This window comes from Alternaria incomplexa (assembly GCF_024043165.1).
Source record: "Alternaria incomplexa strain BMP 0042 chromosome Unknown scaffold_1, whole genome shotgun sequence".
NCBI classification, from domain to species: Eukaryota; Fungi; Ascomycota; class Dothideomycetes; order Pleosporales; family Pleosporaceae; genus Alternaria; species Alternaria incomplexa.
In genome coordinates this window covers 3,418,434-3,440,231 of record NW_026249850.1, presented here as the reverse complement: position 1 = coordinate 3,440,231, position 21,798 = coordinate 3,418,434, and the positions used below count along the sequence as shown (strand labels likewise).

At 52.2% G+C, this 21,798-nt stretch overlaps 9 protein-coding genes across 9 annotated transcripts; 3 read left to right on the top strand and 6 right to left on the bottom strand.

Moving 5' to 3' along the window:
- Nucleotides 1-240: 240 nt before the first annotated feature.
- Nucleotides 241-1,823, bottom strand: J4E90_001222 (uncharacterized protein; the record flags this gene model as incomplete). Its single annotated transcript, XM_051430812.1, has 3 exons — nt 241-475; nt 542-1,598; nt 1,814-1,823. 3 exons carry the CDS (start codon nt 1,821-1,823, stop codon nt 241-243), a joined length of 1,302 nt encoding a protein of 433 aa, XP_051296299.1.
- An 889-nt stretch (nt 1,824-2,712) lies between these two features.
- J4E90_001221 (uncharacterized protein) lies at nt 2,713-4,062 on the bottom strand (the record flags this gene model as incomplete). Its single annotated transcript, XM_051430811.1, has 1 exon — nt 2,713-4,062. The coding sequence occupies one exon, from the start codon at nt 4,060-4,062 to the stop codon at nt 2,713-2,715; it is 1,350 nt and encodes a 449-aa protein (XP_051296298.1).
- Nucleotides 4,063-4,498: 436 nt separating this feature from the next.
- On the bottom strand, nt 4,499-6,719 carry J4E90_001220 (uncharacterized protein; the record flags this gene model as incomplete). The annotated part of the gene is made up of 4 exons (XM_051430810.1): nt 4,499-4,543; nt 4,593-4,722; nt 4,770-6,112; nt 6,168-6,719. The coding sequence occupies 4 exons, from the start codon at nt 6,717-6,719 to the stop codon at nt 4,499-4,501; spliced, it is 2,070 nt and encodes a 689-aa protein (XP_051296297.1).
- Nucleotides 6,720-7,135: 416 nt separating this feature from the next.
- On the bottom strand, nt 7,136-8,963 carry J4E90_001219 (uncharacterized protein; the record flags this gene model as incomplete). Its single annotated transcript, XM_051430809.1, has 4 exons — nt 7,136-7,478; nt 7,528-7,955; nt 8,009-8,635; nt 8,688-8,963. The coding sequence occupies 4 exons, from the start codon at nt 8,961-8,963 to the stop codon at nt 7,136-7,138; spliced, it is 1,674 nt and encodes a 557-aa protein (XP_051296296.1).
- Nucleotides 8,964-12,130: 3,167 nt separating this feature from the next.
- J4E90_001218 (uncharacterized protein) lies at nt 12,131-13,410 on the top strand (the record flags this gene model as incomplete). Its single annotated transcript, XM_051430808.1, has 3 exons — nt 12,131-12,329; nt 12,431-13,185; nt 13,240-13,410. The coding sequence occupies 3 exons, from the start codon at nt 12,131-12,133 to the stop codon at nt 13,408-13,410; spliced, it is 1,125 nt and encodes a 374-aa protein (XP_051296295.1).
- An 893-nt stretch (nt 13,411-14,303) lies between these two features.
- On the top strand, nt 14,304-15,633 carry J4E90_001217 (uncharacterized protein; the record flags this gene model as incomplete). The annotated part of the gene is made up of 3 exons (XM_051430807.1): nt 14,304-14,501; nt 14,646-14,960; nt 15,007-15,633. 3 exons carry the CDS (start codon nt 14,304-14,306, stop codon nt 15,631-15,633), a joined length of 1,140 nt encoding a protein of 379 aa, XP_051296294.1.
- A 1,018-nt stretch (nt 15,634-16,651) lies between these two features.
- On the top strand, nt 16,652-17,554 carry J4E90_001216 (uncharacterized protein; the record flags this gene model as incomplete). The annotated part of the gene is made up of 1 exon (XM_051430806.1): nt 16,652-17,554. The coding sequence occupies one exon, from the start codon at nt 16,652-16,654 to the stop codon at nt 17,552-17,554; it is 903 nt and encodes a 300-aa protein (XP_051296293.1).
- A 524-nt stretch (nt 17,555-18,078) lies between these two features.
- Nucleotides 18,079-19,207, bottom strand: J4E90_001215 (uncharacterized protein; the record flags this gene model as incomplete). The annotated part of the gene is made up of 4 exons (XM_051430805.1): nt 18,079-18,173; nt 18,229-18,426; nt 18,474-18,769; nt 18,825-19,207. The coding sequence occupies 4 exons, from the start codon at nt 19,205-19,207 to the stop codon at nt 18,079-18,081; spliced, it is 972 nt and encodes a 323-aa protein (XP_051296292.1).
- A 1,781-nt stretch (nt 19,208-20,988) lies between these two features.
- Nucleotides 20,989-21,523, bottom strand: J4E90_001214 (uncharacterized protein; the record flags this gene model as incomplete). The annotated part of the gene is made up of 2 exons (XM_051430804.1): nt 20,989-21,290; nt 21,517-21,523. The coding sequence occupies 2 exons, from the start codon at nt 21,521-21,523 to the stop codon at nt 20,989-20,991; spliced, it is 309 nt and encodes a 102-aa protein (XP_051296291.1).
- Between the last annotated feature and the right edge of the window lie 275 nt (nt 21,524-21,798).

Genomic DNA, 21,798 nt, shown 5'->3' with positions numbered 1-21,798 from the left:
CATAGGCCAACAGGTTCAACGAATAGTGTGTGGCATACTAGGTACCCATACAGATCGTCTCTCGTACAACGATATCTCATGCCGGCTGGGCAGATGACTGACAGCCGGGTTTCACCAGGAGACCCAGCAGAGTCGAAAATGAGATCACTCATGATTCATCACACACGTGAAATGTCGATTCGTCGTATCCTCTAGATCATGACATGCAAAGTTCTTTTCAACATCTCCATTCATTCCCTATCATCTCCCAGTCACAACCCCATTCCTCCCCGCAATCCCATTATTTACCGCCACAGCAAACGCAGCGATATCGGAGTTCGTTGGTAATCCTTGCTTTGGCTTATCGAATGGGAAAACAACACTCTTATCCCTGACCCCTAGACTATCTACAAACAGCACATTTGGGAAGCTTTGCGGCGTGAACACGTTCCACGTCTCGCTTATCAGATCGTCGAAAGCGGAGGCTGCCATGTTCCTAAGGGCATGTTAGTGTCTGGAGAAAGCTTTTGTGTTTAAGAAAAAAGGATAGAGGGAAACGCACATGATGGCTTTATCAAAGATCAACACATCCTCCGGTTGTTGTGTCAAAGTCCACGAGAAAATATGGAACATATCTTTCCTCTCGCTTTGCTCCGCGACTATGTTTCGGTTCTGCTTCAGCTTCGTTAGCTGATCGCTCTTCATAGTGGCGAGATTGTTACTATTGCTGTATTCGTCGTAGAAAGGAAAGTTGCGGCCCGAGTAAAATCCTTGGTTTGCAAAGTCGCCTAGTGTCACATCATCCGGTATCTGCGCGATGATGACAACGGATGCGCGGTCTGTAATGAAGTCACCCAGACGGCGCGTGGAGAGATCGGTGGCGCCGGGGTTGCTGACCGTGTAGCGATTGTTGATGCGCTTTAGTGTCGCAAAGAGATCGTTCCATTGCGTTTGCGTGAGGTCTTTGTACTGGTTATCTGTGTCGAGCGTGTGGCTGAGATTAATGATGATGAGTTCTTGATATTTCGCAGTGAAGTCGTTGATCTGCTGCATGATGTCTGTAAGGGACTGCCCATTCCCACCAAGCCAGATGTCGCCGACTTGGCCGTAGTGACCAGCCACCCACTCGCCTCTCGAGAGCACCGGACGGAGGTCAAAATACCGTGACCCGGCTACGAGTTGTTGATAGAAGTCCAGATACTGGGTCTGAGTGTTGGCGAAGTGTGCGCCGATAGTACCAGGCTTGAAGGTGCCCATACCAGCGTCGTGGGAGCCCGGCATGCAGATGTGTTTTAGCGTTCTGTTTGCCAGCGAGCCCATGCTTTGCTGCATCCAATCTGCGTAAATGCCACTATTTGACCACCAGTTTCCTGCCTCATCAGTGGACATGATCCAGTTTACAGCCGCATTATGGCGGAATCCTATGTCGACTTTTGATCCTTTCGAACTCTGCTTTGTCGACATGTCATCCAGAGATATGGTGAGTGCATAGTCCGAAGGCTTCCGTCCGAGTACCGAGAACCTATCCAATGTTCCGTCGATGTTGTAGTATGCCTCGCCTGCATCGTCACGGGTGTTTCCTCTCGTCCCAAACTCGACGTATACTCTTGATGCCTGGCCTTTGCGTGGTCAGTGGAGGTATTCCTTTCGATCAAGGATATGCATACCAGCGTTGATTGTTGTCCATTTCCATGTATCCATTTGATACGAATGATGGCCATTCAAGGTCCAACTGAACGGCGAACCATTCACCAGTGTCAAGTCTCCACCTGTCGACGCATACCATGTTTAGCGCTTTTCGTCTCTATGTTTAGTCGGCTAGGTAGTGACTTACCCCAACCCATGATTGACAACTCTTCTGAATCTTCTTTGCTCCTTGAAAGATTGTAATGAGCTGACTGCAGCCGTTGCTGTTGTACGCGCTCTTCAACCGCAGCGTAACCCGTAAACTCGTCTTTGGGTCCAGTCGCTCGCACAACATCCCGGGCAAGCAGTATACTTAACCCCCATCCTCCCCATGACATATACAACGGACGCATAGCGCCTAGAAGCCCCAGGCCCTGTCCTGTTTACTAACGGCACTCTACTGGGTCGGCCCTCCCGTCATTACAGGCCTCGTGCCGCTGTCAGCCACTCGATGGTAGCTAATGGCTGTAAAATCAGGCCCTGAACCCTAGCAAGGCTCACTATATCGCTGTAAGCGGGTATCTGCTTCATGAACTGAATAGAGCGGCGTATTGGTCGTGTTGTCGCTGCGACTTTCCTGATTGGGCCAGCTCTGTTGTTTCACCTTCGTACCCACCCACCAACAAGATCGCGATGGCCACGAGAAGACGGTTACAAGGCACCAACTCCGCTTGACAGCATCCAATGCGATGCGCGAAAATGACTAAGGCGAGGTGACATGTGGTGCAGCGTGGCTTCGACAGGTTGTTGGGGTTTCGGTTGCCCTGGTCGCGCATGGCAGCGCCGATACTTGCTCCAAGCGTCTGTTCCACGGCACTATCAACGGCAGAGCGCTTGAGATAGTGCGAAACCCTCGCTCAATGTCACGCGCACACACAAGAGAGGAAGCTGGAAAGTCAGAAAGACAAGATCAGTATGGAATGGTGGAGAGCAAGAAGTGGCGATGATCCATAGGTTTGCCACGTGCTAGACAGCCAGGCATTGTTGGTCGCAGACGCGTGTCGGCCAAGTTCTTCATTTATCTCCATAAGCGCACAACGTGACGGACTACCTGTCAACAGTAATCATCCAACCGTCGTTCAGTACACTGCCGTTTGCATCGACTCCACCCCAGACTACGCACGTCGCGCCGTCGACCTCTGTACCCTTGGCGATGCCGAAGTGGCCCCTCGCTCCAAGGCCTCGCTTTGGTTTTCCTGGAATCTCCTTTTCCTCTTCGCCTTTTGTGTCTACGTATCGATATATCGCCTCAGCCCATTGCGATTCATGCGTATCTCTCTTCATACCCGCGCGTATGCTGTCCTTAGTCGCTGCGGCCGTGGAGCGTTCGGGTGCGAGCTGCAGTGCCCATATGTCGTCGAGGTAATCTCCGTTCTCAGTCTCTCCGCCGACAGCTAGCAAGTAGTGTCGCCCTTGACCTGTGGTGACGCCCACGAGTCCTGCGTTTGCGCGCGCCTGCGGTGCTGTAGCGGTGCTACCTTCGGTGTGCTTCACTTCTTCCCAGCCCCACCCACTAGTGACGGGTGTAGTCCCGCGCTCTGCATGTGTCCACACATGTGATGCGTCCACGTACTCGGTCGCACCTGAGGCAAATGTCTCGATGCCCTTTCCACCAAACCGATAGAGGCGACTGCCAACGAGCGCGAGGCTTGCACCGTCCCGCGGCTGACCCGATGGGGAAGGTATGTTGGTCCACGTTCGTGTCTTGACGTCGAACGCAAGTGCATCGTTGGCAAGATTGCTGCTCGAACATTCGCGCCCTCCAACCACGAAGATGGTTCCGTATGAGTTTGCCTCTGGCGGCTCGGGGACGTGTTTCGCAGGATCGGCGGGGGCTTGCGGTGCCTTCTCAACGTACGTCGTCGTCTTGGGGCCTGGGAGGTCTGAGCTCGCCGAAGCGTGGCCAGTTCGCTGGCTGGGAAACAGCGTGCCGTCAGCTGGATCAAGATAGGTCCAGGTGTTTGATATCGTATCATAAACCCAGACCCGCCCTCTCTCATCTGTTACACCATCTCCTTCGCCACCAAACATGTAGATGCTATCCCCAATGACCGCAGCCGTATGTCCCCTTCTCGAGCTCGGTACATCATCCAGGCCATTGGCCGCGCGGGCTGAGTATTTGGTGTAATCGGCGTCGAGAACACCGCTCGACGGCAAGATGACAACGTGCATGTCATTGTCTGCGAGGTTGCCGGCTTCCGTCTCTCCACCAAAGATGTATGCGCGGCCTTTGACTACCGAAACCGTGTGATGCGAGCGAGGGAGCGGGACGGAGGATATGCGCGTGAGGTTTGCCTTGATCGGCAATGTCGGATGAGTTATGCCCTTGACGAGAGCTACACCGGCCTCCAGGAGGTTCTCGGCTGCGTAGAGCACACCGGCTGCTCCGGCTTCCATCGTTGCTCAGGAAAGAGCTATATTCGGGTGAATGGGGGTTGTGGGGTTCGAATGAGCAATTTGAGAAGCGGATATGTCAGAAGTTCAACTAATACGAGTGAAAAGTGTAGTGTGATTGAGAGGAGGGATGTTGTATTGCGTTGTAGCTGTGAAGCTTAACACGAGTGTGACGTCATCATGCGAGACCCTTGTCGCCCTTACGCGTATCCTTCACGGCAAGACAAACAAAAAGGAAAGCTGCCTACAGATTCAGAGCATCCGCCGTGTCTGCACATTATAGATCAATATCTTCAAACGACGATGCACTGTACCGTTACTTCACAGTTCCAAGCACAGCCTGCGTCCTTCATACCAGCCAGTCACAACCGCTAACACACGTGTGGAAGTATTAACAACGAAGGGAATCCCATGTAATAGACAACCGCCCGTCTTCCTATTATACATTGGGTGATAGTTGATCGGATTTGACGTATCGCTCGACCTAAGAGATTGTTAGTGATGCAGCGCAACACATGTGTCATGTTGCATACCGTATCAATGGAGGCCTGCAAGAAGCTGCGCGCCTCAAGACCAACCCAAACCTTGAGCATTGAAAAGTCGCCTCCACGAATCATCGACGAGCCACTTTGTGCACCAAGTTGTCGCAGTATTGGTAGAGCACTGGTTACGTTAGCAGATGGCTATGTGCACGTTGTAATATCACTTACCCGGCGAAGAGATCCAAGTTAGGGTTCAAGCTCCTTCCGATACCTTCCAAGAGGAGGATGCTAAGAACGACATTGACAAAGTCGCCTTCGAGGCGAACATGATGTGTTCGTACCATAGAAAGAACCTCGTTGAGAATGTCTCCAATCTTGATGTTGCCGAGAGCAAAAGTACGGCTCTTGACTCCGAGCACCAGATGTTGCATGCGCAAAGCAAAAACTTCCCCGTCAAGTACTGCGTCTGGTTGTCTGCACCTCTCAACCATGAGATGACCTGCTTTGTAACCATCAAACTCGGCGACAGCCTTGAAGAGGTCAAGGAAGTTGGCGCGGTTCTTCGCATTGAGCTCCGTTACAAGACCTGTGTCGATGAAAATGAGCTGTGGTCGATACCCCTCGTTGTCAATCTCCTGCAACTTCGCTTTCCACTGCTTCGGGTTCTTCTTGTGTGGTCGCAGACGCTCAAGTACCTCTTCGGTAACATCAAGCGACTCTTTGGGGCCGGTCGTCCGGTCCTCCTTCTTGGCGAATATTGAGACGTCCAACTGCTCAGGCTTGTAGAAACGAACCATGATATTTCCCGGGTGTAGGTCGGCATGGATGAAATTGTCGATGAGGAGCATGGTGAGGAACGCATCTAGTCCTTCGTCTGCAATGTCCTTTTGGAACACTCCGCCTCCATTTTGTAGAAAGTCTTCCATGGGGATGCCTTGGGCGAACTCCTCGATAAGGACATTGCGCGTGGTGTAGTCGGTGTAAGGGTACGGGAACCAGGCTGTCGTCCGGTCCTTGAAGTTACGTCGGAAGAGCGTAAGATTCGCGGCTTCGATGCGCAGATCCAGTTGCAGTCTCATCATTTCGCCAAACTGTTCTACTTCGTCGGGAAACGACAGCCACTCCATAGTGGGTATGGCATTGATAACAGCCGCGAAGAAGCCCATGATGCGCAAGTCTCTCCGGACGATCTTCTCAATGTTGGGATGCAGAACCTTGATGGCAACATGGCTAGATGGTACCCTCGAAGGTGAGCTCTTGAGCGTCACGTCGACATTCTTCTTGATCCGCCGCGCCAGATTGAGTTCTTCCCGATCGATGCTGTTGTCTTCCAGAGTTGCAAGATGCGGCTTCAGTTTCGCCTTGTACACCTGTGCTATTGCGCCAACACCCAATGGCTTCTCGTCGAACTCCTCGAAGATGTCATCAAAGCTCTGCCCGTCAAAGGCCGCCTCTATCGTTCGCTTCGTGACTTGTAATGTGTGCGCCGGGGCGTTGGAGTGGAGGGTCGACATGATTGAACACATTTCGGTTGGGAAGACGTCTGTTCGGGAGGCAGCCCATTGTCCGAGCTATCATAGAGTCAGTCTACTTGATATCCTCTGAGTCCAACGTGACGGCACATACCTTGATGAAGGCTGCACCAGCCCTCTCCATAGATCCGACCAAGAAGCCATACCACCACAGTGTCCCACTCCGCTCGTTGTCTCTATCTGGCTGTCGTGAACCAAGCCATATCGCAGGGATTGTCACGATGACCGGCACGAAGATGATGATGAGGTGGAGGAAGCGGAATCCGGTGGCTATGGGCTCGATTATGTAGTCCTCGATGAAGAAATATATGCCTCGCCTGTACTTTGTAGAGTGCCTCAGCGCGTGGGGCACCTGCTCGTCGAGCTCCTTCCGCGACGCCTCGAGCATGGCCTCCTCATGCGTCTTCTCTCCATGGCCGGATTTGTCATTCGCGACGTCGACGAAGGCAAGTGGACTGAGTATCGCGCCGCCCGCAGCTCCCGCGGCTGCACCAGACCACAGTATCGTTCGACCTTTGAAGTTTGGAGTCGCAAATTGACGGCGGAAGCGGGAGGCGGCGGTGGATGGACGCGTGAAGGCGCGGGTTGCGAGTTTGGGCAGGCCTGGGCGACAGCATTGGCGACCAAACAGGAACGCTGTCCTCATGGTACCGGGTGGTGGGCAGATGCGCGTGCGGCTTCCATAAGGCAGGTAGCAATGCGCTGCTTGACCAGGCGCCGGTCGTGACGTCGGTCGGCGTAAATTCCATGTGACGCCGATCAGGCCATCTGCTGCCCGCGGGCTCTTCCGCGGCCACCCACGCTGCTCCTCTCCTCCCACAACGCCCGTCACATCGCATGCCCCCCACGCCCGAGCCATGCGGTTCATTTCCAAGGTTTTGCTCCTTTCCTGCACGTGCCGTTCCGAGCAGTACAAGACATGTCGCATTGGTTGAGGCTACTTCCTGCTTTCACTGCAGTACCTGACGCATAGGACGAGAACGGGACAGTTGTTGAAAGCAGATGATTGATATACAATTAATTACAACAGGCAAAGCAGCCCCTTCCTTCGCCAGTGGATATCTACGCAGTAATGAAGCCCTCGAAGCCCTTGTCCAGTGCACTTCGCGTCATCTCGCTGTACAGTGGGAACCCGCCTGCGAAGTTCAACTGCTCTCGAAGTTTGCCCGGCACGTTGTCACCCATGTACCATGACTTGGTCTGCGGGAACAGTGTCTTGTCCGAGAGCTCGGTGATCTTCTCCCGCCACTCCTTCTCCGCTTCGTGTGTGGCATCACAGTAGTTGATGCCTTGCTCTCGAAGCTTGACCATGGCATCGACGATCCAGTCTCCCTGAACCTCAACGCACGTGGGTCCGTTAGAAAACGCCGTCGGCCCCTGAGCACCGTAGAGGAAGAAGCAGTTGCTGCAGTCCAGTCAGTATCTGCAGTAGTTGGAAGCACTTGAGAACTTACGGGAAACCGCTCAGGCTCATACCCAGGTACGAGTAGGTACCATTCTTCCACTTTTCTGACAGCTCAACACCGTCGACATCCTTCAGTCCCATGTTCTTCATACCACCTGTCACTGAATCGAAGCCGGTTGCAAGGGCGATGACGTCGAACTCGTGTAGAGTACCGTCAGCCAGCACAATACCCTTTTCAGTAACCTCCTTGATCGGGTTCTTGTTCACGTCGATGACCTTGTTCTCGGGCTTGTCGAGCATCTCGTAATAGTTCTGCTCCAGACTCGGTCGCTTGGTACCAAAGGCATGCGGTGGCTCCAGAGGCGCAAGAATTTCACGCTTCTCAGGATCCGTTATCCGGGCTCGCGTCTTCTTCGCCCAGAAGTTGTAGGCTTCGCGGTTGGCTTTGTTGTCGAACAACAGATCCTTGTAGTTTGCCTGCGATCACAGTAAGTGTCTGCTGAGGTAGGGGCTTCACATCTATCGCTTACCAGCCAGAACTCGAAACCACCGTTCTCCCACATCTTCTCGTAGAACGCCTCGCGCTCCTCGGGTGAGTCATCGAAGGTGTTCTTCTCGATGTAGTCGTACTGGAAGCCAGCGAACGTTGTCAATCTTTTCTTGAAGATTTCCTGGTACTCGCCCTGCTTCCGTCTGTCCTGTTCCTCCTTCGTGAGAGCTTTCTGTTGCATTGGGAGGCATAGGTTGGGCGTGCGAACAAATTGGGTTATACTGGCGGCTGTCTTCGATGTCTCCTGGGCAATCTGAACACCTGTCGACCCAGTGCCAATGACGGCAACACGTTTTCCCTTGACGTCTACTCCAGATGCTGGCCAGAATGAGCTGTGATGGATCTCGCCCTCGAACTTGTCCATTCCCGGCCAGTCGGGGAAATGACGCTTCGCCGCGAAGCCCAGAGCCAAAAGGAAATATTTGCAGCGCGCTGTCCGGCCATCTTCGGTCTTCACGACCCATTTCGAGGAGGGTTTGTCGAACTGAGCCTCGACAACTCTGGTGTTGAATGCGCAATCTTTCTTGATATCCAGCTTTCGCTCGACGTGGTCGAAATACTGTTGGAGCTCTTCCGTACCGGGGTATCTGCAAGACCAATTCCAGTCCTATCCGCCAATGTCAGTCTTCGAATAGCGATCCACCAAGATTGTCACATACCTTCCAGATCTCGGGCATACTGTATTCGTAGATGGGGACCTGGGAATCGACCCGAGCACCGGGATAGCAGTTCCAGTGCCAGATACCACCAATGTTGGAACCAGCCTCCATAATCTTGCACTTGAAGCCCTGCTGGCGGAGTTTGTGCATCAAATAGACGCCGCCGAAACCGGCGCCTACAATCACAACATCGGTCTCGAGCTCTTTTGCATAGTTCTCGTTATTCGGATCCGCCGCTTCGTTCGTCGCACCGATGTCTGTCCGGAAGTGGACCATTGTGGGAGGGGTGGTTCTTGAATAAAGAGGAGGTTGTGAGATTGGAAAGCTACTGTCGATCCTTTGGATAGACATATCGTGGGCGATACACTCTCTATATATACGTCAACGCACGACATACCCCTCCTGCGCGGATCCTGCATGACCGCCACGCTATTCGCGATCCTGCCACCGTCTCGCGCCCGATAACCAGGGCGAATTGCGTTTCGCCTGTGGATGCTGCCACACTCCAGTAACGTTTCGAGACCATGTCGATCTCCTCTAGTATCCCATCCGACCGGACGCCCTAAGGGAATCAACGGAGATGTCGCGTGTGAAGGCCTGGTACTGGATGTGTCTGAATGCGGAAACACTCCGCGGCAGCGCCACGCACAGGCGATCGATACGGTTGCTCTCCGAATGTCTAGTTTGCGGGGTAGATACAGCTACCCCGGTACCCCGCATAACACCGTTCTGTCAAGGCGAACATGATGCCGACGGAAACGCCGGCTTGCCGATTCTGGTAATTCGAACAGAACAAATGTCAGTGTTGTCGGGACTCTACTCTAAGAGTGACCGTATCACCGTTCTGTCATCCATGGAGCTGCATTTGGAAATGCTTTCGACTTCAAGTCGCATTCAAGTGCTAGTATTCACCATGCGAACACATACAGAGTCAATGACTCGTGTTCGGGGTCGCAAGCTTCAAGCGCGATTAGTATGCACTAATCTGCATCACATGGGACCAAATAAGCCCGACGATCGTATTGTCGCCTAGCCATTTCAGTGGTGTATGGGAATCTGGATGTCTCAACATGCGCAAATGCAGGGCATTCAGATGTTACCGCCCGGTCCGAAGGAAATCTGCGGAACCGCATCTCACAACGATCGAATTTGGACACATGCACGGACTCCTAAAGCCGCGCAGGCTGCTTATAGGACTGGGTGAAAGGGACTCATCTTCCATTCTTCTGGACAAATGTCATCTTCCCGTACATGCGATGCTAGTGGAGCTGGTCGCCATCATGAAGCACGAACGTGGCTTGACAGTACATCTGTTGATCATCAAAGAAGGGGAGACTCTTGACATCACGAGAATTGCCAGACTCATCGTGGCACTCTGAACGAACTGCGAGAATATGATGCCGATGGAGTTGGCCCAGAGATGAAGTGGAGCAGGAGCTCCACTTTGTCAGAAAGCTTGAGTTACTATCCTGGTCGTGATTCGGACAACCTATTCACTATTATGCCCGCCCAATGGTTTCTATCCATGATTGACTGAACCTCGCTGCTATGCTGCAGTGACCGAGCGGCAAGTTGACGTTAGAGCTAGAGCCTCTTGATTCTTGAAAAACCTCGCCAAGATACTACACACCTGCTGCGCTGACGCTCATCATAGGAAAATGTTCAAGCGATTGTACTCCAGACGATGCTGACTTTCCTAGCCTGAACCCCAAAGAGCTCCAGCAACCGAAACCGCTTTTCGTCAAACCTTACCTCCGCTGTCGGCGTCCAACTCGTGAGGATCCGAGCTTGCCAATTCCGCGGGAATCTGCTTTTCCTCACTAACCTCATGGCATGTGCCTCCCCTTGTTGCATCCAAAGAAGAACCGTCCGCTTCGTAATAGACGGGTTTACTATGCTTCTTGTCCTTGTAGCGACGGAATAGGAAGAAGGCCGCGAAGGCTGAGGCCAGAACGACTACCGGAACAGTAACACCTATGACTATCGCAGTTCTTCGAGAGGTGTTTTTGGGAGCGGGTGCCGACTCAGGTGATGTAGTTGGTTCAGGTGAGGAGATCGGTGTTGTTGAGGTAGGTGTTGAAAATGCTGATTGCAGCGTCGATGCCGGAGAAGCAGAGGAAGATGACAGCGATGACGTTATTGATGGCATCGACGTCGTAGCGGCTGTCTTCATGTCAGCTTGTCACTTTCTGGGCCAACGATAACGAGCTATTCACCTGCGATCTCAGCCAGCTTCGATCCGCCGATATCACAATAACTGCTAAACACCTCCAGCGCCGTCGTATTCTGCGAAGGGTCGTCTGGACACTGGGTCATGACATGAGCCCCAATCATGCTGGAGAATTTGGCAGAGCTCTCATAGCAGACTATGGGAAGGCAGAGCCAACGTCAGCGCATGTTTTGGACGTTGGCGACGTTCCACGACGGAAACTTACAGCAAGTGAACGACTGGTAGCTGCCACCATCTCCGCATCCCCACTTCATGTTACGCACGATAGTCGACAATTCGAGCTCGGCGCATGTTGCAAGAAGTGCGTATTCTTCAATCTGGTCAATGAAGATACTCGTCGGACCACTAGCGCCTACTATGCTGGTCAAGGCTAGGAGAAGAGCAAAAGCGGGAAAGACACGGATTCCAAACATATTGGTGTATGCTAGTGTATCTCACTGGGGGTGTATCGACACGAGCTATCTTTCTCACACCAAGGAGGCTAAGGAAAGAGTTGTGGAGAAAGCTGGGTTGGCAGCGGACCGGCGTATTTTGTACGCAGGGCGTTTTCGCACATGTCGCAAATTAGCCCAGCCTTCCTTCGCTGGGAATGCCTGTCTTGATGTGATAGCAAGGGCATGTGTATGCACGTACTTGAACCCGAGACGGCTGAACTCTGATTGGACGCCCACGTACGCATAAATAGACTTTCACCTCAACACACCGGCAAGGCTGAAGAATTGTGCAGCAGCAACGCTGAACGAGAAATGATCGGGGTCAGATAGCGGCAGGTGAGAACATGGCGTTCTCTTCTGTGTCTGCCATTGACTAAATCCGGCGGGTGCGTCGCCATTTATCTCTAGAGTTTCTATCGGGCCAATAGGGGCGGCCTTTGGGGCGGCCCAGCTGCATGCACAGCGTCCGTGGAGGTACTCCCGCAGCTGTCACGGACAGCCATCACAATCAAGGTTAGCTCATCCGTAAAGTTTCGATGAGATAAAATTAGCTGGTAATTTGAGGTGATGTCACGGCAAATGTGGCTGGCAAGGCTGGCCCCATATGTCTCCAAACCATCAACACAGGCGCATTCGAATGTATCCGGCCCCTCGCAAGGTTGACCTGGATGGCCACCATGGCATATATAGTCTTCGGGATGCAAAGACTAAATTATTCACCAATTACTACCCCCATCTGTTTATAACTCGTATACATCTACGCACCGCCAACTTTCACGATGCGCAGCCTTGTGGCTATCACTTCCTTGCTGGGGCTATCGACAACGGTAGTCAACGGTTTGGTACCAACTCGCAGGCAAACTTCAACTTCATTCGCAGGAAGTAATGAGTACTTTCTCCATGCGCTTTCCGCATCCGAGCAGAAGGAGTATGTCGAAACTCTTGCTGGATGGGGCGCCAAGGTCCTGAGGCTGTGGGGTGAGTAGCATTTGAACAATTATGAACACCTTGAAATAATTCTGCATCCTCTTAGCAGTGGACTTGAGGGAAGAACTGCAGTACTGACAAGCATTGTGCAGCGACGAACGTTGCCACAGGGTGCTTGAAGGGCAGCACCATCGAGAATTCCGTGCCAGCTTTCGAATCGACGGTCGGTGTGTACGATGCTACCGTTCTAGCTAAGCTCGACGACACTCTCAAGCTCCTGCACGACAACGGAATGAAGGCAATCATATCTCCCCATAACGCTAATACACTAGGCGGTAGCGCAGGGTGCGATGCATACTGCCAAAAGTATGGCGACGCACCTACCTTCTACTCTTCATCCGACGCCAAAGCAGACTACGATAACAGACTCAACGAGATGCTAAACTACCAGTCACCGAACTTCGGCAAAGCCTGGAAAGATATGGAAGAGGTCATCATGGCTTTCGACCTCCAGAACGAGCCGCTGATCGGGCAGATCGACCTGTTGAACGCCAATGACCCGGATGACTGGCTGTGTGGCCGTGCTGGAGCATTGCGCAGTGCTCTTGGATCCTCCAACATCAAGGTCGCCACAGGCGGTGTCGGCGGCTCTCACTATTGCTGTGATCACGAGTTCAATACGCTGGAGAAAGCTATGCAGTGCGATGCCATTGACATCATCAGCATGCACGGATATATGAGCAAGGCGTCCGACTGGGCCTACTACATCACCGGCGACAGGGAGGTCTTGAGCGGAGCCAGAGTTGCAGGCAAGAACATTATGATGGAAGAATGGGGCGTCTCGGTCGACTACCAGGACTCTTTCGATACGCAGGTCCAGGTGTTCAATGATGCTGGAGTTCCTTGGGTAAGCATGAAGGTTGTGAATCTTGAACGAAACGCATGCTGACATACGTTGAAGTTGTATTGGCAGATCGTCCCTGGCTTAGATGGCTCTGAAGCTGGTGCACCAACTAGTTGTGGCTATGATAGCTTTGAGATTGGCTTAGGTAGCTCAAAGGGCGATGTCGCCGGAGGGATTGCTGCAGCGAACGCGGCTTCGGCAGCGCAATCTTGGGCGGGTTATCTGTGATGGAGCCAGTTTGGCTCGCGAGTGTTTTCGCAGTTGCGCTTCCTTTCGTTGATGTATTTCTCCAATTTTGAAAGTGTAGGGTTTGGCAAGCGCGTGCCATTCCCTCGTGCCACTCTTTAGATAGACTATGCCGTTATGAAGTAAGCAACTCATTCCACTGGCATAGGTCATGTGTCCAGAGACAATTTGATCAAACCAAATGCGTTTCTCTCGGGATTGTTGCTGTCATATCGCTGGGTGGTGGAAATCTGTTTCAGCTCAGGTAGCCTGTAGCGAATTCCAGCAGCTGCGACCGCCTGCGGTCAAGATATGGAGATTGGGGCATGCATGTAGGAAGTGACGCGATTGAGATCTGTAAGGCCTAAAAGCGATGATCAGAAGGACCTCGGGATGCGCGTTGCATTTGCCAAAACCCCACGCACCGTCGACGCGTCGACATGACGTCACAAGACCCACTTTGCTATTGGCGCGTCTCCCACGCGTGCGCGCACCCGAAGGTTGCGAAACCTCAGAGCGCGAAACGCATCCTCTAGGCGCTATAGTGTTCTGTCGGTCTCGTGTACTCATGACACAACAGATTAATCCAAACATAACGACTTTGCTCAACGGTCTTTGACCTCTGCTTCTCAACAGACTAGAAAGCGGGACGGATGAGGCTCGGTATAAGTAGTATACAAAGGTCTTCTCATATCTATTGCTGTCATGTGGCTTACCCTTGCATCATGCAACGCACGGGACGTTCGCCGTCTAGACGCCTTTGTGTAACGATCAGCGAGCGAAGGCAAACACAAATTGGCATCGAGTAATGCCAAACTGATCACTCACCTTCCACCTGTCTCACGAATATCCACCACACCAAGGAAGCGCGAAGTCAGATCGAACTTGAAGAAAGCATGGGCTGGCGCGACGAATGGCCCGTTGGATCGAATGGAGAAGAGTACGATGGCAAACAGATTCTGACACTGGTGCGGGACAATGCTAGTCCCTTCAGAGACGTGTGGAACGTCCAGTTGCTCATCGATGAGATTGAAGAGAAGCTCCAAGTTGAAGTAACAGATATCCCGACTATCGATAAAGGCTCCAACAATTATGTACGTGTATATCCATGGCTATCCTCGAGTCGGCTGATCTAGCCCTCCGGCCCAACGCGATAGGCTCAGCGGAGATAATGTCGACACTTAATGCCATTCCAAATCAGCTCGCTTGCCAACTATAGTTTACTGATTTGTGCTTAGGGATTTCACCTCCAGGTTCGTGATGGGCCGGACTTGGTAGTTCGTCTAGCTCGCGGCGACGTCAACATGCCGGATTTCGATGGCTTTGTCGTCGAGCGGCAGATCGCTGAAGTTGAATTCGAAGCGGCCACATATGATCTGTTGCGGAACGAAGCAGGAGTCCGCGCATCTCGTCTGATCTATCACCGCGCACCGGTCCTCAAACCGGGTCCTAACGTCCAGATACCAGCAGATCTCTCGGGTCGACGCATCTTTGTGTTCGAACGATCAGACGGCACAAACAATGTGTGGAAAGGGCTCGATGCTGAGGCAAAGGTATGAGTCATTATTCGAAGCGTTGAGATATACTGAAAGCTCTCAGACTGTTCTTCTTGATCAGCTCGCACGCATGCGTGCCGCTCTCTTCAACTATTGCCCACCCTCTGGCTTTGCAGTCAAGTACCTGCATAGCCGTATCTTTGACTCCAAACCGGATGCTTTCAGACTACCCGTAGCGCCTACTCGCGAATTCTGGATACACTTAATACAGTCAAAGATTGAAGCAACAATCAAGAACGAAGGTGACATGATTGGATGGGAAGATGATGAAGAAACCGTGGGACCTGTCGCACTGGCAGCGAAGCAGTCTCTCCTCAAAGCGATACCACATCTACTACCGCAAGAGAGTTCCGACATCTTGTACAGGCTAGTGCTTGAGCACGGTGACTTTGGGATACACAACACTTCGGTCATCACAGACAATAATCGTAAGCCCCAGGTTACGTCGCTATATGATTGGGAGACAGCATGCATTGTTCCAGCTCTACTAGCTGACCCACTTGTCGCGGCTGGTCCTGTGGATCTAATTACAAACGAGCGTGCTGAGCCGGCTGTCACTAGGATACCTGGATCACCGACGGCTGCAGAACTAGAAGCATATGCCACCTGGTCGCGACATTACATCAAGGTTTGCCTGTACCGAACCCTACTTACCATAGTGGTGCGCTAACACCTGGTACAATGAACAGGAGTTGTACACGCATGCGCCAGATTTCGAATTCGCGATCAAAGCGGGAAAAGATGTGCGCTATCTGTGGTTTGCGTTGCGCGACTGGCATGGTGGTGAATCTGAACAGTTCTTCGGCGACCTTGGAGCTTGGGCGGAGGCACGGCTGAGAGAGAGGGGACTTTCGTGAGTTATTAATGTCGTCTTGAGCATCAGTTAGCCAACTTTGTTATGATCTTGAGAGGTTGTAGTAGTGGGTCGTAGTATAATGGATGTAATCTGAGCGCAAAAGATGTGTTAAGTTTCGGCGCATAAACGAAGTCAGAAGCTTATAACAGCAAAAATCGCCAGTAGTCATCTATTAGCTACTAGCACACCAGTATCTTGCTTGTACAAGGTTGAGTGGACGCGAATCATCGCGGCCGATTCCCAGTTAGAGCTCCCGAAGGCCTTTGGGGAACGTGTTCGGCCAAGATTGGGCACCGCGCAAAAGGGATTTGCCGGATAAGCTCCAGCTCCGAGCCACGGAGGAGACTGTCGCACGATTACCTCAAGATGCCCGAAAACAATTACCCGTTCAACGTTGTCTAAATTCCTTGGTTTGCGCGTACTATCTGCGCATGCAGTCTGCGCGTGAAGTCGGTTCAGCTCAGCAACAGTGGGGGCAACTCGCCAATGGCCAGCTGCAAGTGCCCAGGTGAATGTTCGTTAGCGTGGTTGCCCCTAGTCAATGCGGCATTACCTCGGGACAATCGCGCGCAGCAAACAACCGTGGAATCGCGCAAGTACATATACCTAATCTCCCAGCCGCATCACCCCGCATAGGGTGACACTCATCGGTCAGCTCCTGTCCATCTAGCCTCGATCGCCAGAAGTACCCGTGCGGACCTACAGCAAGCAGTCTCACAACGAGATGAATCCGGATACCAATTCACGCCTCTGTCCCGATTGGGTCTTTCTAAACAATGCCAACGTACAGTAGGTGAGCTACGACTCATTCAGAAGTATCCACCGTTAACATATGGCTATCAGCGTCGCAAAGGACAGAGGCTGGTTTAAAACGTACACGCCCTTCAAATCAACAGTAAATTCCTCGCCCTTCTTCGGCCCGCACACGCAAACTCCCGTGCTGGGAATCGGTACCGTCGAAATCCCAACAAAGCGCTCGCCGAATGCTTCAGGTGTATCTTCGCATGGATCTCTTCTTCTCCACGAGGTCTTGCACGTGCCTGACTTTATTTGCAACACCATTGGGCAACCACTCATGTACAATGATGGATATAACGTGATGATGTTGGGCGGCAAAGATAGAAAATCCAACGGCATCATCAAAGACAGCCAGGGCAGGAATGCTGCCTATTTCGACCCCAAAAGCCCGTTGTTTGGAATCAAAGTGCGCCGGTCTCCGAACGGGCCAAGGCTCGGCCCGTACGCGCTCAAGAAGGACGTGATGTACGTGCTAGGCTGTCGATGGGACGATGCCGAGAAGCGTAAGTGGCAAGAGTTCAAAGCTGGGAATGGACTCAACACGCCAGGACAAAATGCTGCGCCCTACACGGCCGAAGAAACTACGTTCCTCAAGAAGAACTATGGCTCCGAATACCACTTCCTAATACAACACGGGCTGAAGATCCACAATGAGGAAGACCGCGAAGAGGGACGCGCCATCTTACGCGCCATCATGCGTGAGGATGAGATGTCCGAGCTGGAAGAGTCCGGGGATGAGGAGGATGATGGTGATTTGTCACGTTTCGAAGGCCATCAGGCAGACTACAACTTCACTGAACGCCAGCTTGATTGGATCGAACAGTACTATGGCAATTCGGAGCAGTTCATGATTTCCTATGGACTCAAGTTCTACCGTGAAGAGGATCTCGAGGAGGCGAAGGCCATTGTGGATGTCATGATGGATGGAGACGATTAGGGGTGCCTAGGTACCTTGAAGCGTTGCTCAAATCTCACATGAGATGGATACGGAAGCTTCATCATATATCAAATCATCTCTAGCTGCTCATCCGGTACGCGTAGATCACGTACACATGCTTAACAAGGGGAATGCAGAGCTTATGATGGTTGAAGAAACCACGATTCCTAAGAAAACCTATGGTTTCGAGTTCCTTGCTCTAAATATTGGTATCTCGGTAGCTTGAGAGCTTGTCCTGATGGGCCTTAGGCTGGTGGGGCGAACGCGGGCAAAAAGATATAACCACCACCATGGCGCAAAAAAGAGCAAAACATACAACAGCCTACTAATCCGCCAGTACACCGTGACCAAAACCTCATGTAACCGAAGCAGAATCAATGCGGCGATGACAGGGGTAGATGGCTCTAATCCGACAAGAACAACAGAAGATAGAAACAAACATATTAAACGACAGTGCAGGAATCGAAGTCCACATTAATACACCCCAAGCGATCCTCTCCCAACAATGGCCTTCTGACAACCTCCTACCAAAATGTCAGTTTATCCGCCACCCAATCCGTTACCGCAAAGAAAACATTGTGGCGGTGGAAGAAACTCCGGTTCTTCTTGCCGAGGATATCTATCAAAGCACGGATTAGCCACTGCCCTCATCTCACCTTCTCTCTGAGACTTACACATCGGAATCGTCAACGCACAAACAGCGACCTGCGCACTCCCGACGGCGATAAACAGGGTCTTGATTCCCCCACCACCACCTACCCCACTCCGCCGTCCAGCCTCAACGACCCAGTCGAAGCCTTTAAACGTCAGGGCGAAGGAGAACACGTTCTTGAAAACGAGGAGACATGTGAAAGCTTCGATGGATATGCCGCCTATATACGTCAGTATCTCAAAGCATGGAATGGTCTCGGAGACTTACGATGCGCATCGACAATGTATAGCGCACTGGCGACAGCACCACACACCATACCCATTACTACGAGCGCGAAGAAAAAATCAGGCCAAAACCAGCCGTACGTTGCCGTATCTGCGCTGGTCCAGCCGAAGCCGTAGATACCAGCACAACCTAATATGAGTTGTGGGACCACGAGCACCATGCGGAACTCGGGTTCGTAGACGCCGTTATTGAGGCGCGTGAGCAGGTTGGCGGACCAGTCGCTAATCAGACCGGTGAGGGCGAAGCCGAGGAGTGCACCGATGAAGGCGCCTGTGTACCTTGATGGGATTAGGACATGTGGGTGCAAGTCATGAACAGAATGTCTCAACTTACATGTATCCTGTCTCCTTCTCTCCAAACCAAAGCGGTGGGCCGAGCATAATTGCTGCAAGCACAACACCGATAAGGACCGTGAAACCGATTAGACTGCCTTGGATGAGACAGGCCCACAGTATACCCGGATGCAAGAACAGCGAAAACGGCCGCAGAAGGAGGTGCAGATACCGGTCATCTGTTTTCCGCCCATTGAACGGCTTCATACTTTCGAGAAAAGTAGCCTTGCGTGGCGAATCGCCCACCGAATGCTGGTCTGCAGAGTTTCCTGCTCTCTTTTCATCCGTGTGTCCAGCTGCTTCGTGTTCAGTAGATGTACTACTCGACCCCCGATTACCCAGGATTTTCATCTCTTCTCCATCCTTAACCAGCAAGTTCCCCATAGTGTCGGTGTCAAATTTCTCTTCCCTCCTGAACGCCGTTTCCGGGCAGAAGAGTATGATCAGCGGTAGCATGATCCCCGAGAATATGGCGACAAAATAGAATGTCCACTGATATCCGATTGAATCTGCAATCACTCCTACCAAAACTGGGGTAAGGAACGCGCCTCCGAAGACGGCGAAGTTTGACAGCGCCATACGGACTCCGCGTTCGTGGACGTGATACATATCGCCAACACTAGCTGTAAATCGAGAGAAAGTTAGCGTATGCTTCAAGTAGGATTCAAAGATATCCACGCTTGAACTCACCATTGACGAGCGCTTCGAATGGCGCTAGGCCCACGCCTTGAAACACTCTCGCCCATAGAAATCCAGCATAATTGTTTCCTATCGCGCCACCCCACGCACAACTCACCACGACTATCACAGTTCCTAGAATGTACACATGTCGTTTTCCCCAGATACGCGCTGACGGCACGAAAAGAAAACCTGCGACTCCGACGCCCAAGAGGTGGTAGCCGGTCAACAGAGCCATGTCGGTTAGGTTGTGACCAAAGTAAATGGCGAGGGAGACAGTATTGGCGGCAAGAATGGGAGAGAGGGTGCTTGCGATGACTGATATGGAGGATAGAAGAAGGAGAATGGTGTCGCGACGACGAAGCGACCAATTCTGGAGTATCAGTCAACTATGTGCACTTGCCCAGATTTTGTGCCAGAATGGGACGTTTGAAAGACGTACAAGCGGATCATTCGGATCATCACTCGGCTGCGGAACAAGCAGTATTGTCCCAGTTTTGTCGTACTTCAAGCCTGACCTCCCTATGATATTTTCTGCATTTCTTTCTATTTCCCTCCGCTGCTCGCCTTCCAATACCTGCGCGGTCCCAGGGACCTGTTCGAGCGCATGGTCAGAGAGGATGCCGAGACCCATTGTCGCACGACCTTATGAATGCTTATCGCGGTAGAGCGTCGCAACAGCTACGTGGAATGCATGCGCAAAAAAAGTGAGGAAAAAAGGGATTAGGCTGGAAGTGAGGACTGATGATGAAGGCTGACAGTGATGGACGCCGGGGATGTTGAAGGGTCGAAGATCTGGGGTGTGGAGATCGTCCAATGGGCCGCGGGAGCTGAACATGCTTCGGTGGAAGCAGCTAATGGCAAATAGTAGCGGCCGAGCGCGTCCCGACTAGGGGCCGACGAGGCTTCAACTTCGAACGTTCAAGAATAAGCCGCACGGGCACGGGATTGGGCGGATCAGCTGGATTATCCCGCAGCACGTCGTGCAGTCGCGAACAAAAGATGGAGTCAGTCATTGTGTGCGTCTGGAAGACTATAATCATTACCAGCGCGTTCTAAAGTAAGAGAGTTGCAGTGGTTTCACGCCAAATAAGCCGGGCAGGCTTCCCAGCATGGGGTCATCGATGTATGTAATTTCATAGCACCTCCCCTTAAGGAGATACATCACTTGAATGTCTCCAAAGAGGATGCATCCACAGTTACTTGTTATTACAGTTTAGCACTACTGACACAGATATACTAACAGTTGTAAATGCCGAAATAGATTATGTTATTAAACAAAGAAGTTTCCAAGCTGTGGGAATACACTACAAATAAACCAGGCCATGTCTTCGGTGTGAACAATCGATGTTTGCAGGAAGGTTTTCTTGAGACGCGAGTCGGGAAGTTGTCTAGTACACGACGCGTCATGTGCATGGCTGGGGCTACCGTTCGAACAACGGGCGCTGGACAAGTGTCCAACAGCGTACAGTGATAACAGTGTTCTCCTACAAAGCAGCGAGCAGTCCGACCATGGCAAGTCCAAGACCGACTCCCGCGCCTGCGGTCTGGATGGGCGCTGCTCCAGTGTTGCCAGCCGCTGATGCTGAAGTGGCGGAGGCGCTTCCTGAAGGGGTCATGGAGGCGGTGCCAGACACTTGTGTGACAGAGGAGTTGCCGGCAGAAGGGGTCGCGCTGCCAGACGGTGTCGCGCTGCCGGATGCTGTCGCGCTGCCAGACGGGCATGAGGGTTGGGTGTTGACGTCGATGTTCTGAAGTTTGCAAATCTCGACACCGAACTGAGTGGTCGCTGTGATACTTGTTAGCTGGGACGGGACGCGAAATGGCAAGCGACATACCAGCGATATCCGACTGTGAGCAAGTAGCGAACACACAGCAAGACACAGCGTCGATAATCTTGCTCTCGCAAATGCATGCAATGTCAGTAGCACCGCAGCTGCCTAAGTTGCCACCGAAGCAGGCTTGCTGCGTTTTCATTAGCTTTCGTTCGCCGGTAGTTATAATCAACAACTCACAGCACATTGCGGGATCTGGTCAAGAAGACCTTGGGCCAGAGCTGTAGAGCTCAATGCAGCGGCAGCGGCGATAATAGAGAAGCGCATGTTGGCAAAGTTTGGTTACTTGAAAGCGACTGTGAAGTGTGATCAACGATGAGGTTTGCTTTAGACTGACACGAGATGGAATCCACGAGGGGAAGCATGGTTTTGAAGGTATCCGCCGGCCTGTGGCAGCGCCCTGCGAGAGACCTAGACCTACGATGGCTGCCAATTTACAGCTGAAGCATGCTTGGTCCCTAC